This window comes from Vulpes vulpes, chromosome 1, assembly GCF_048418805.1.
Source record: "Vulpes vulpes isolate BD-2025 chromosome 1, VulVul3, whole genome shotgun sequence".
Lineage (NCBI taxonomy): Eukaryota > Metazoa > Chordata > Mammalia > Carnivora > Canidae > Vulpes > Vulpes vulpes.
The window spans coordinates 127,513,200-127,527,779 of NC_132780.1; the positions used below are offsets into that span (position 1 = coordinate 127,513,200).

Consider the following 14,580-nt stretch of genomic DNA (forward strand, 5'->3'; position numbering starts at 1 on the left):
TTTTTCTCAACTCTCTTGCCTCCTACTCTTTATCTCTTAACAGCTCAAGTACAGAGTTCCAGGCCTGTTTTTTACAGATCTTCTGCCCAAGGTCCCCTATTTTTGTTGAGCAGGTACCTTGTATGATTCAGGAATGACTTTTTCTCAATTCTTTTCTGTTGGTTCCCAACCTTTGGTTTATTGCATCTGAGCACTAAGTGAAGACCAACGGGAAAGAGTTCACAGATAGGGACAGATAGGTTTAAGACTTGGTCTGTGGCTTCCTAGAGTTTTTTAGTTTCTCTAGTCCAATGATGCCGTTACACGCTAGGTAAAGTTTTGGCTGGTTTCTCTCATCCCCGTCTATTCTCTTTCTCCCAATCACTCTATCAATTACTATTGAAAATAAACTCACAATGCCAAATTTAGAATAAAAGAAAACAATTTATCACAAGTCACGTGTATTAGTTACCTATAAACTTCAAAAAATAGATTATTTATGGTACTTAAGATAAATAGGTTTAAAAGAAAAAATCTAAAAGAATATTAGAAACTATAAATAACAAATAACAAAGATTCCACAAAAACTTACAAGGCAGACAAAAAAAAAGAAGTAGAAAGAATTTCTAGAGAGCCAAGAGTACTCTGCAACTTAAAAATTCATTTTGGCTTAAAGAGCAGATGAAGACAATTTATGAACTAGAAAACAGATCTGACTGAAAATTAAGTAAAAGGAGAGTAGATAAATAAGAAATTGGGGTTAAAAGACATGCAGAACAGAAGGATAATATCTTTTCACAGGAGGAAGGACAGATCTACACAATGTGGGAAAGGCGAAATTTGAAAAAATATTGGCTAAGTTTCCAGAACTGATTAAAGACAGGACTCCTCTGATCCAATGAATCCCCAAAATAATAAATAAAATGTTAGACGTAAACACGTTAGTTAAATTCTTGTCAAAACTTAAGAGACCTTAAAAAACAGTCAGTGAAAAAAAAGAAAAACCAAATCACTTGCAAACAAGACATAGATTTTTTTTTTTGTTAAATTAGCAACAAAAGACAGCATAAAACAGTATCTTCAAAGTAGTGCGAGACAACAGCTGTCAACCTAGTACTTAAGACACAATTATATTTACAAGTGAAGGTGAAATAAACATAATTTTAGACAAACTCTATGAGTATTTATCATTGAGAAATTATTGCTGAAAAAACAATCCAAGGGCTCCCATTAAGGTACATTTAGATATTTGAGAAATATTTTTGCTTTTTAAAATGATCAGGGAATTCTACTAGCATGTAGAGGATGGAAGCTAGAAAAGCTAAATTTTCTACAATTAACAAAATAGTCCTACACAACAAATCCAATCCCAATGCTCTTAGTGGCCTACTGAGAAACAAAGAAGAAAGAAGTGAGATATAAGAAGAGATGATAACAACAACAAAATAGAACATATGGATTAACTGTTAAAAAACAAAAATCAAAATGACTAAGTTTGGGGGACATAAAATTAAAACCTTAGTAAAATACTAGAAACAGTGCAACTAGAATTAAAAGTTTCCCAAAGTCTATGTGTCATTAGGGAGGACAGCAGAACTACTGATCAGTTTTAAGTCTAAAAATGTATGGGCAATAACCACATAAGCACACAAAATGAAAGAAAAAAGTAGAGAAGGCAAAGTATCAAGCAAAAAAGAGTCACATTAATATCAGGCAATATAGCTTCTAGGGACCATTATTAAAAAGAGTATTATTACATAATGGTAAAAAATTCAACTCACCAGGAAGGAATAAAGATCCTAAACTTAGATGCATCTAATAACATAGTTTCAAGATATAAAAATTAAAAATCGCTGTAAGAACAAACTGCTAAACCTACCATTACATTCAGACAGCTTAAAGAAATTCTTTTAATCATAAATCAAGAAGAAAACAGATTAGAGTATAAGGAAGATTTACACTATGTATGTAGTTAACATACAGATAACCTTGCAGTCAAGAAATAGAGACTATGTACTTTATTTCAAGCACATTTATAAAGAATGACCCCCTTATAAATAAGCCAAATATCAAAAGAAAATGTATCCTACAAAACATGTTCTCTGACAACACTGCAATGCTACAATTAAGTTGTAAAATGGTAAGAAAATAACCAAAATATCTCTTATAACTTTAGGATAAAAAAAACAAAACTTTTAATAATAGGTCATAGCTATAACAATAAAAACATTATTTTGATTAACATATCCTACCGATATAATACGATCTCCTTTTCTGAGCTCTCCACTAAGATCAGCAGGTCCTCCAGCCAAGATAAAGGAAATAAATATTCCTTCTCCATCTTCACCTCCTACAATGTTGAAACCAAGGCCTGTTGAGCCACGATGAAGAACAACTTTTCTAGGTTCCCTAAAAAAATAAAAAATATTGAACACCTTAGAAAATCCATATAGAATTTGACATACTATCAGTGAGAATTCCCTATTTATAACTCTTATATTATCCAACTATAAAGAAAGCTAGATCAAAGTTAAAATGGTTTTCAAAACAATGAGTAGAGATTCTAAGCCTACAAATTAGGCTTAGAAATTAAAAGGAAAAATTCCAGTTTTATATAAAACTAAATGCTCATGTTAAAAAACCAATGATTTTTGTTAAAAAACAAACATGAAACAAAAAAGGAGAAAACAATGTGGTATTTTAAAAAAATGACATAAAGAACCTATTCAAGAAATATATACACTTAAGAAAAGTCGATGTACATATTTTATTACCCAGAAAGCAGTCCCTGCCCTTACCTAGAACCTGTATAAGGCAGAAAAACCTTTGTCTTAGAAAAGGTAGGCCAGGTCCTTTTTCCAGTCTCAAAAGGATGAGTCATGATGACTAACCTAAGTCAGTCATTGCAATCTCATTCCTCTTTGCTAAGTTGAGGCTAAGACGCTATTCTGTCTTTTGGGAAATAAAGGTAAATTTTACTGTCATTTCCCAAAGACAGACAGATCCTAAGAAAAACAAAGCACATTTTTGTCCCCATACCAAAGCACATTTGTGCCCTTCCCCACCCATAATAACCCCCACACAAAAAATGAACACTAAAATCCCATTACTGGTTTAGACATATTATAATCATGAAAGTAAGAGCAGAAGAGTCTCAGAGACACCATGGACCTAAGGGTTGCTATACAAATGTGGGAACTGCCCATCTCTGAACCTTTTATATAAAATAATTAAATATTTTTACTTCTTAAGTCACATCTCGATCACTCTTGTTCTGCTGTTCATCCATTTTAAGATGAACCTTCCCCCACAACCTCCATTTAAAATTTCTGAAATCAGGACTCCTGGGTGGCTCAGTGGTTGAGCTTCTGCCTTCCACTTGGGGCAAGATCCCGGGTATGGGGATCGAGTCTTGCATCGGGTTCCCTGCAACAAGCCTGCTTCTCCCTCTGTCTGTGTCTCTGCCCCTCTCTCTCTCTGTATCTCTCATGAATGAACAAACAAGACCTTTAAAATAAAAAAATAAAATCAAGTCTCTGAAATCAGAATATATCTTACCACTGCTAAGGTTTTACATTTGCCCCCAGTTATAATTAGTTGTGTGAATATCACTTATAACTCTAGTTAGACCATGAAACTTCCAGCAGCAGAATTGACAGAGAACATCATTTGAAATTAGAATGTTAAAAAAAAAAAAAAAAAGAAATTAGAATGTATATTTGGTAAATATTTTAAAATTTAATTGGATTTTTCTAGAACATTTCAAAAAGCTATTGGTAACAAAATGCTTAACAAAGTAAATTTTTAAGAGATTTTTATTTGACAGAGGGGATCCCTGGGTGACTCAGCGGTTTAGCGCCTGCCTTCAGCCGAGGGCGTGATCCTAGAGTCCCAGGATTGAGTCCCACATCGGGCTCCCTACTTGGAGCCTGCTTCTCCCTCTGCCTCTCTCTCTCTCTCTCTCTCTCTCTCTCTGTGTCTCTCATGAATAAATAAATAAAATCTTAAAAAAAATATTTTATTTGACAGAGAGAGACAGCAAGAGAGTGAGTGTGAACCTGCACAAGCAGGGGGAGTGGCAGGCAGAGGGAGAGAGAGAAGCAGATTCCCTGCTCAGCAGGAAGCCCAACATGGGGCTGGATCATGACCTGAGCCAAAGGTAGACACTTAACCAGCTAAGCCATCGAGGCATCGCCAGAGGTAACTGTTTAAAAAAATGAATTTTTGAGATCCTTCCATATAATGTAGAATTAATGTTAAGTATTTGCTAAAAATCCAAACTGGCATTTTCTAGTCACTCACAGGTTTTCATCATTAATCAGCTTTGCCAGTTTACTTACAGGGTTAAGAAAATTAAATTTTCTTGTCAAAAATAGTAAAACCAAATAATAAATTGTTTAGGAAATATTAAACACATATATAAAAGAAAAAATGGAATAATAAATCCAAATTCAAGAAAAGAGTTCACTTGGTGAGGCAGTGTAGGAAAGGCAGGGTAGGATCAGGGCACAAAATAGCTTTCATTGTATTTCATTATATTGGAGATGTTTTGTTTTCATTGGTAGATGACAGAATCATAGTTTAGGGTTTCTACTATGTTTTAAAATATATATTGGGGAGGAATGGTTTAAATGGATGATGGGTATTAAGAATAGGACTTGTGATGAACACTAGGTGCTGTATGTATGTGATGAATCACTAAATTCTATACCTGAAATTAATATTACACTGTATGTTAACTGACTGGAATTTAAAGAAAAACTTAAAAAATATATATGTACGAAGCAAAAAAACCACACATACATATGAATTAGTTTTATATTTGCAAATAATAATTTAAAATAGTCTACTAAAAATCCAACAGTCTTTCAGAGAAAAATAAATTCTGAATTTTCAAATAACCTAAGCACATGAAAAGATGTTCAACATCATTAGTCATTAGAGAAATGCATGAAAAATCACAAGATACATCCCACCAACTACAATAGCTATAAAACAGAACAGAAAAAACAAGTACTGGTGAGGATGTGGAGAAACTGGAACCCTCATATATTGAAGGTGGGAATGTAAAATGGTGTGGTTGCTATAAAAAACAAATGGTTCCTCATAAACATAAACATATATTGACTATGTGACTCAGCAATTTCACTCTTCAGTATATATCCAAAGGAAGTAATAAGCAAGGATACAAGCAGATATGTGCAAGCCAGTGTTTATCAGAGCTTTATTTTCAATACTCAGAAGGTGGAAACAACCCACATGTCCATCAACAGATGAAGAGATAAATAAAATGTGGTATATATACATAATGGAATATTACTCAGCCGTAAGGAATGAAGTTTTGATACATGCTATAACATGGATGAATCTTGAAAACATTATGCTAAATGAAAGAAGTCAGACACAAAAGAATTTTAAGATTATACTTATATGATCAATCTAGACTAGGCAAATGCATAGGACACAAAGTAGACTAGCCTAGAGATTACCAGGGACTGAGAGGAGACGGAAATGGGAATTATTGCATAATGGCTACAGTTTGTCTGAGGTGGTAAAAAGGTTCTGTAAATAGATAATGGTAATGATTGTGTAACACTGTGAATCTAATTAATGCCACTGAATCACACATTTAAAAAAATTAATAATGTAATATATCAAAAATCACTGAGTTTACATTTATATAAAAAATCTCTGAGTTTACATTTTTTAAAAAAGATTTTATTTATTTAAGAGAGTGAATGAGTGAGAGCAAGACAGAGAGCACAAGTCGGGGGAGGGAGAGAAGCAGGCTCTCTGCTGAGCGGGGAGCTCGACAAGACCGGAGCCTAAAGTAGATGCTCAACAGACTGAGCCACCCAGGTGCCTCTGAGTGTATTTTAAATGGGAGAAGTGTATGATATATGGATGATACCTCAAAAAAGCTATTAAAAAATGAAGTTTAGAATAATCAATATTCTGTATGTTGAGATTTTTTTTTTAAGATTTTATTTATTTATTCTTGAGAGACACAGAGACACAGGCAGAGGGAGAAGCAGGCTCCCTACAGGGAGCCCGATATGGGACTTGATCCCAGGACCCCGAGATCATGCCCTGAGCTGAAGGCAGATGCTCAACTGACACTCAACTGCTGAGCCACCCAGGCGTCCCTCTTTTTCTTTTTCTTTCTTTATTTTTTATTATTATTATTTTTAAATTTATTTATGATAGTCACATAGAGAGAGAGAGAGAGAGAGAGAGAGAGAGAGAGAGAGGCAGAAACACAGGCAGAGGGAGAAGCAGGCTCCATGCAGGGAGCCCGACGTGGGATTCGATGCCGGGCCTTCAGGATCGCGCCCTGGGCCAAAGGCAGGTGCTAAACTGCAGCGCCACCCGGGGATCCCTCTTTTTCTTTTTAAAATGGTAATGTGAAATAACTTCTGAAAGATTTCTTAGGGTCAAATTGTGGAGAACTTCTAATGTGAGGGTAAAGATTTTTGTACTTCATTATCTGGACAAAGTTGTGTAATTATCAAAAGGGAGTGATAAAACACGTTTCAGGAAAGCATATGCAGGGACGCCTGGGTGGCTCAGCGGTTGAGCATCTGCCTTCGGCTCAGTGAGTGATACCAGGATCTGGGATTGAGTTCTGCATCGGGCTCCCTGTGAAGAGCCTGCTTCTCCCTCTGCCTGTGTCTCTGCCTCTCTCTGTCTCTCACAAATAAATAAAAATCTTAAAAAAAAAAAAAAAAAAAAAGGAAAGCATATGCAGTAATCAGCCACCTGATTTTCACAGAAAAGTACAGAAAACAGATCTGTTGTGTAATACTAAAAAAGTCTGATACAATATTCTAGAGAAAATATATATACTGAAAAAAGATGAGGAACAGCAATCAAGACACCAAGAAAGCATTTTTTAGTTTGAAAAATATGCAGATTAAAAAAAAAAAAGAAAAGAAAAATATGCAGATTAAAGACTAGATAAGACGTTAACCACTTTTCCTCTTTACTTCAATAAACTGGCACTATTAGCAAAAACAACAAAACCATGCAGATCAGTATAGGAACACAGCCTAAAGACTGACAGCCTTGAAATTTTGTGTCACAAATAACCACAAACACTGTTTTTTCCTATTTTTCACTCCAAACACACTGAGCAAATATTATAAGTTTTCAATATTGCTAACTCTTGAAAAAGAGGATATAGATGAATATTTCTTCCTATCTGACCTTAAAGAGATCATTGCCTAGAGTCAGGAGTCTGACAAGAATAATTATAACTACAAAAGCTCAAAAATAGTAACACCAACAATAACGCAATTAATAAAAACATAAAAATAGACATTAAATGGAAGACATTTAATGTTAAATGTTATAATATGAAATACTTGTACAAATTATAAAGCAATCTGTATAAACTTAATGTCTTATTACTATATTGAATAATGTGAAAAAGACCTAAAATACTTTTTTTTATAATAAATTTATTTTTTATTGGTGTTCACTTTGCCAACATACAGCATAACACCCAGTGCTCATCCCCTCAAGTGCCCCCCTCAGTGCCCGTCACCCATTCACCCCCACCCCCCGCCATCCTCCCTAAAATACTTTTCACTTATTTTTTCTCACTTAGTCGAGAGTTTTTTGGGAATAAAAAGATAGTTAATCTACAAACTTTATTTAAAACAGTAAAGTTAGATCAAGGTAAATTTTAAGAGTGAGGATATTAAGGATACATATCAAGCAAAGAAAATATCATTTGTTGAATTCTAAACATGAACCAAATGATTGCCTTAACAAATTTTGATATATATTAAATAGGAATATATGAAAAGTTAGCTTTACATTAGTATATTCTTAACTTAGTTTTACCCCATGCTAATTTCTAAGCACAATTTACCATTCCTGAAAAAAAAAAAGGTAATATGTTTTTTAAAAAAGTCATTTACTTGGCATATGAAATATTTTTATATTTCAACCTCTCAACGAAAAGTTAAGGTTTAAGTTCATTATCTGTCAGTAAAATCTTTTAGTCCTGAAAATTGTGGTTTTCTTACTTGTCTGATTATAACTCCTTTTAACAGGTGGCTTTATTAAGAAGGATGAATGTTCAGTTCCTTACCTTGTAATTTCATCATCTCCAAGCATCGCTTTTGAAACAGGTGAGTATCTGGCTGGTGATGCTGGTGTATGGCCCAAGTAGGAAGATGGGCTAACATGGTTATCAACAGGCTGAGAAGAAGCTTCAAAATAAATAAAGTAAAAAACACTTTAAGTAAAACAAACCACTCTGTACTGCATTTGTGAATTACCAATTTCAAGGCTAGTTAATGTGTAAGTCATACCTGCTTATTTATGTAAGTTGGCAGAAAAGACTTATCAGGTAAAAAATTAGACAAGCTCAAGTTTCCAGGTGAAAACTAGGTCAGACATTCAGATCAGCAAAGCAAACTTACACCAACTGGCTTCTCTTCAGAAAATAGAACTAAAATGGAGTTTTACATTAACTGATATGCACAGTTAAATTCAGGAAAGGTCATTTAAAAGACTGTCCTAGAAAAGACTATAATAAAAATATCTAAAGTACAGTAACCTAATTTTTCTAAGAAGTCATTTTGTAGATTAAGTTAAAAAAATCATATTACTTAAAATTTGATTGTGAATAACGAAAACCAAATGCTTAAAAACAGGCTCAAAAAGACTACGCTTGACAAAATTTTACAATAAATTAAGGGACATCTGGCTTCCAGTTTGGCAAGTAAATTTTTAAGTCATCACTCTCTGTCCTAACAACTAAAAAGCTAATAAACAAACTAAAAAAATCAACAGCTCTTCTTAGATCCTTAAGATAAGGGGGATCACAGGGCAAACCACTGCCCCCCAAATTGGAGAAAATGATAGGCTAATACAGAGAATTATAACTTACCAGGGCAGAAACCTCCGGGAACTAGTAGTGCTAGGGTAGAGAAACCTGAATTGTAACTGGCAAACTGCTGGAGGTTCAATGTGGGCAACTCTGAGGGTGAAAACACTCCTCAGGGACCCCGTTATTGGGGGAGCCCACACATTTGTGAGTTTTACCTCCTGGAACTCTACCAGGACCTCACAGTGAATAGTGGAGAAAAATCTTCTTTTGCTACTGGCAGGAGGAAGGGAGAACTAGTAATTTGAAATACACAAAAGCATTCTGTTTTTCTTAACAGAATCTGCCCTCAGGAGAAACTATCAGAACCTAATCTGCTAGGGTTTTATCAGGGACTAGTGACCTGGGGTAAGGGAAATAATCAACTCCAGTCCGCTCTAGTCATCCTATCCCATTGAAGGAAGAAAGTTAGAATACTGAAAAACACTACATTCCAGAGGTGCAAACTCTTAAAAGACTTGAGACCTGATCACAGGACTAGGAACACTTTCCCTCCCCAACACCTTATCGTCACATTACTAACAGCCTGTTTATAGCAGTTCATTTTACTCAGTACAACATCACCTGGCCATAAGGAAAAAATTACAAGACATAAAAAAAGGCAAAAACACAGTTGGAAGAGATAGAGCAAGCATGACAACAGATTCAGATATACCAGCAACCTTGGACTATCAGACCAGGAATTTAAAACAATGATTAGGGGTACAGCCAGTTAAATGTTCAACTCTTGGTTTTGGCTAAGGCTGTGAGCTCAGGTCACGAGACTGAGCCCCCCGTTCTGCTCATGCTCATTGTAGAGTCTGTGTAAGACTCCCTATGCCCCTCCCCTCTGCTCAAACTCTTTCTAGAATAAATAAATCTTAAAAAACATAACAATTAACATGCTAATGGCTGTAGTGGATAAAGCAGATAGTATGCAAAAACAAGAGCAATGTAAGCAGAGATGGGAATTCTAAGAAAGAAACAAAAAAATACTAGTGATCAAAAACAATGGTAACAGCAAATAAAAAATGCCTTTGATGGACTTATTAGTAGTCTGGCAATGGCTGAGAGAAGAATCTCTGAACTCGAGGATATCTCAATTAGCAACCACTAATGCTGAAAAGCAACGAGAAAAAAATGAAACAAAAGGAATCCAAAACAAAATATCCAAGAACTTTGAGACAGCTACAAAAAGTGTAACATATATAAAATGGGGATACCAAATGTAAAAGAAGAGAAAAAATGGAAGAAATATTTCCAGTATTTGGAAACAATAATCACTAAGAATTCCCCTAAATTAATGTCACACATCAAACCACAGACCTAGGAAGCTCAGGAAACACCAATTAGGTTAAATGCCAAGAAAATTACACATAGAAATATCTTTTTCAAACTAGAGGAAAAAAGGCAGGGTTGAGGGTGGGGAGAAAAATGCTAAAAGAAGTCACAGGGGAAAAACCCACTATACTGATAGAGGAATAAAGATAAGTGTTACATCTAACTTTTCAGAAACTAATAGTAGTAACACTGTATTCAACTATACTTGCTTAAGTATATATATGTGTGTATATATAAGTGAAATGAATGTCATCAACGGTACGAGGGATGGGAGAGAGTAATAAGCATTATTTTAAGGTACTTACAGTACCTATGAAGCTGTATATCGTTAGTGGACTTAAATAGGTTGATATGTATGTAGCAAACTCTAGGGCAACCAGCGGAAAAAAGTAAAATGAGACTGTTAAGGAAGGAGAGAAAATGGGATAAAATGTTTGAATAAAACTGTAAAAAGGAAAAAGAGTGATGACAAATACAGAAATAAGAGCAACAAACAAAACAGTAACAAGACAGATCTTAATCCAACTGTATTAATAATCACTATGAACATCAATGGTCTAAAAATGCACCAATTAGAAGACAGATGATCAAAGTGGATTAAAAAACAAGACCCAATTACATATTCTCTATAAGAAACCCACTCTATAAAGGCACATATAGATGAAAAATAAAGGGATGGAGAAAGATACTACCATTCTAACACTACCAAAAAGGAAGTGGGAGTAACTACATTAATTTCAGATAAGACTCAAAAGTAGTTATGAAGGATAAAGAAAGGCATTACATAATGATAGAAGGGTCAATTCTCCAAGAAGACATAACAATCTTTAACATGTAAGTACTTAACAATAGTGTCAAGTTATGCGAGGCCAAAATGACAGAACTGCAAAGAGAAACAGATGGATCCACACTCTTACCTTATAAATGGACAGATATAGGAGGCAGAAAATCAGTAAGGACATAGTTGAACTCAACAATATCTTTAATCAACAGGATATAATGGATATCTGTAGACTATTCCATCCAATAACACAATGTACATTCTTCTTAAGCTCACATGGAACATTCACCAGAACAGATCACATCCTGGCCCATAAAACACATCTTAACAAATTAAAAAAAAATACATCATACAATGTCTGCTCTCAGATCACAATGGAATAAAAAGAAATCAGTAACAAAATGATAGCTGAAGAATCTCAAAAATGCAGTTATTAAATAGTATACTCCTAAATAATCCATGGATCAAAAAAGAAATCTCCAGAGAAATTAAAAAATATTTTGAACTAAGTGAAAATGAAAACACAATGGATCAAAATTGTGGGATACAGTGAAAGCAGTGGTAAGAGGGAAATTTATAGTATGGAATATATTCCATTATATAAAAAGGAATTATCTTAGCTTCTACCTTATGAAACTAAAAAAGAAGAGCAAGAAAATAAACAGAAGGAAAGAAATAAAAAATTAAAGAAGAAATCAATGAAATTAAAAAATAGGAAATCAATAGAGAAAATCAGTAAGACCAAAAGCTGGTTCTTTGGAAAAAAAAAAAATCAACAAAATTGGCATGCCTCTAGCCAAGCTAATTAAGAAAAAGACAGAAAACATTAATATCAGAAATGAAAGAGGGGACATCACAACAGAACCCATGGACATTAAAAGGATAACAAAGAAATAGTATGACTAGCTCCATGCCTACAAATTTGATAACCTAGATAAAATGGACCAATTCCTTGAAAGATACAATCTGTCAAAACCCACACACAGAAAACAGACAATGTGAATAACCTATATCTATTAAAGAAACTGAATCAATAATTGGTAGCCTTCCAGAACAGAATGCACCAGGCTCAGCTAGGTTCACTGGTGAGTTCTACCAAATATTTAGGGAAGAAATTATACCAATTCCCTATAATCTCTTTCAGCAGACAGAAGCCAAGGGAATGCTTCTTAACTCATTCTATGAGGTCAGCATTACCCCAACGGAACCAGACAAAGAAATTACAAAGAAAAAAACCCCTATAGAACAGTATCTCTCATGAGCATATATGGAAAAATCAACAGACAATTAGCAAATCAAATCCAACAATGTATAAACAGGACTGTACACCACAACCATATGGGATTTATCCCAGGTATGCAAAGCTGGTTCAACTTTTGAAAATCAATTAATATGATCTATCACAACAGGCTAAAGAAAAAAGTCACATGATTATATCAACAGATGCAGGGATGCAGAAAAAGCACTTGATACAATCCAGTATCAATTTATGATACAAACTCTCAGTAGACTCAGAACAGAATGGAGTATCATCAACTTGTTAGAGTATCTACAAACTTAATAGTGAGAAACTTTAAGCTTTACCACTAAGAATAGGAACAAGTGAAGAATGTCCTAGCTAATGTAGTAAGACAATAAAAGGAAATAAAAGATATATAGATTGAGAAAGAAGTAATAGAACTCTTTGTCTGTAGGTATCATCATCATTTATGTAGAAAATCTGAAAAGAATTGACAAAAAAACTGAACTAGTAAGCAATCAGTTTTGCAGGATACAAAATCAATACATAAAATTCAATTGCCAAAAAAAAAGGAAAAAAGAAAAAATAAACTGCTTATTTATTTATAAAAAAAGATTTTATTCATTTATTCATGAGAGAGAGAGAGAGAGAGAGAAAGGCAGAGACACAGGCAGAGGGAAAAGCAGGTTTCGCACAGGGAGCCTGACGTGGGACTTGATCCTGGGTCTCCAGGATCACACTGTGGGCTGAAGGTGACGCTAAACCACTGAGTCACCCGGGCTGCCCTAAACTGCTTTTTATATAACAACAATGAACAAGTGCAATTTGAAATTAAAAGCCTGGGGATCCCTGGGTGGCTCAGTGGTTTGGCGCCTGCCTTTGGTCCAGGGTGTGATCCTGGAGTCCCGGGATCAAGTCCCACATCAGGCTCCGTGCATGGAGCCTGCTTCTCCCTCTGCCTGTGTCTCTGCCTCTCTCTCTCTCTCTCTCTGTCTGTCTCTCTCATGAATAAATAAATAAAATATTTAAAAAAATGAAATTAAAAGCCTAATACCATTTATATCAGCACCCCCCAAATGATATACTTAGGTATAAATCTAACAAAATGTATAAAAGATCTATGTGAGGAAAATTACAAAATTCTGATGAAAGATAGCAAAAAAGTAAATGAATGGAGAGAGATTCCATGTTCATGGGTGGGAAGATCCAATATTGTCGAAATATTAGTTCTTTTCAACTTGATCTACAGATTTGATACAATCCCAATCAAAATTCCAGCAAATTATTTTATGGATATTGTCCAACTCATCCTAAAGTTTGTACAGAGAGGCTAAAGATCCACAACAGACAGCACAATAATGAAGAACAAAGTTGGAGGACTGACTCTACCTGAGTTCAAGACTTCCTATAAGGCTAGAGTAATCAAGACAATGTGGTATTGGAAAAAGAATAGAAAAATAGATAAATGTAACAAAACAGAGAGTCAGGAAGCATACCTATAAACATAGTCAACTGATCTTTGACAGAGGAGCAAAGGCAATATAATGGAGCAAAGACAGCCTTTTTCAACAAATGATGTTGAAACAACTGGATGTCCACATGTAAAAAAAAGAATCTAGACATAAACCTATAAGGTAACATAGAAAATCTAGATGACTCTGGGTGTAGCAATGACTGTTTATTTTTATTTTATTTTATTTTTTTTAAAGATTTTATTTATTCATGAGAGACACAGAGAGAGACAGAGGGAGAAGCAGGCTCCATGCAGGGAGCCTGACGTGGGACTCGATCCCGGGTCTCCAGGATCATGCCCTGGGCTGATGGTAGCACTAAACTGCTGAGCCACCCAGGCTGCCCGCAATGACTGTTTAGATACAACACCGAAGGCAGGATCCATTAAAAAAAGAATAAAAAACCTAGATTTCATTAAAATGTTCCTGCTCTGAAAAGACACTGTCTAAAAAATTAAAAGACCAGCCATAGATTGGGAGAAAAATATTTGCAAAAGACATACTTGATAAAGAACTGTTGGCCAAAATATACAAAGAGCTCTTAAACTCAACAGTAAGAGAACAAACAACTCAACTTTAAAATGTGCCAAAGACCCTTAAGAGACACCTCACCAAAGATGGCGAGTAAGTACATGAAAAGATGCTCCCACCATATGTCACCAGGAAAATGTTATCAAAACTAAACATATTCTTACCATATGATCCAGCAATCATGCTCCTCAGTATTCACCAAAAGGAGATGAAAACTTATGTCCACACATAAACCTGCTCACAGATATTTAAAGTGCTTTACTCATAGTTTCTAAAACTTAGAGGAAACCAAGATGTTCTTCCATTGGTGAGTGGATAA

The 14,580-nt window shown here is 34.7% G+C and overlaps 1 protein-coding gene across 31 annotated transcripts in view; it reads right to left on the minus strand.

Annotated features, from left to right (window-relative positions):
• The window catches only part of DLG1 (discs large MAGUK scaffold protein 1), a 228,720-nt gene that overhangs the window by 68,483 nt on the left and 145,657 nt on the right, over window positions 1-14,580 (minus strand). For all 31 annotated transcript variants that reach the window (XM_072726180.1, XM_072726293.1, XM_072726258.1 and 28 more), the window contains 2 exons: window positions 8,078-8,198; window positions 2,232-2,388 (listed from right to left, as the gene is read on the minus strand). In XM_072726180.1, the coding sequence (XP_072582281.1) occupies window positions 2,232-2,388; window positions 8,078-8,198 (278 nt within the window). The remainder of the gene's footprint in view (window positions 1-2,231; window positions 2,389-8,077; window positions 8,199-14,580) is intronic.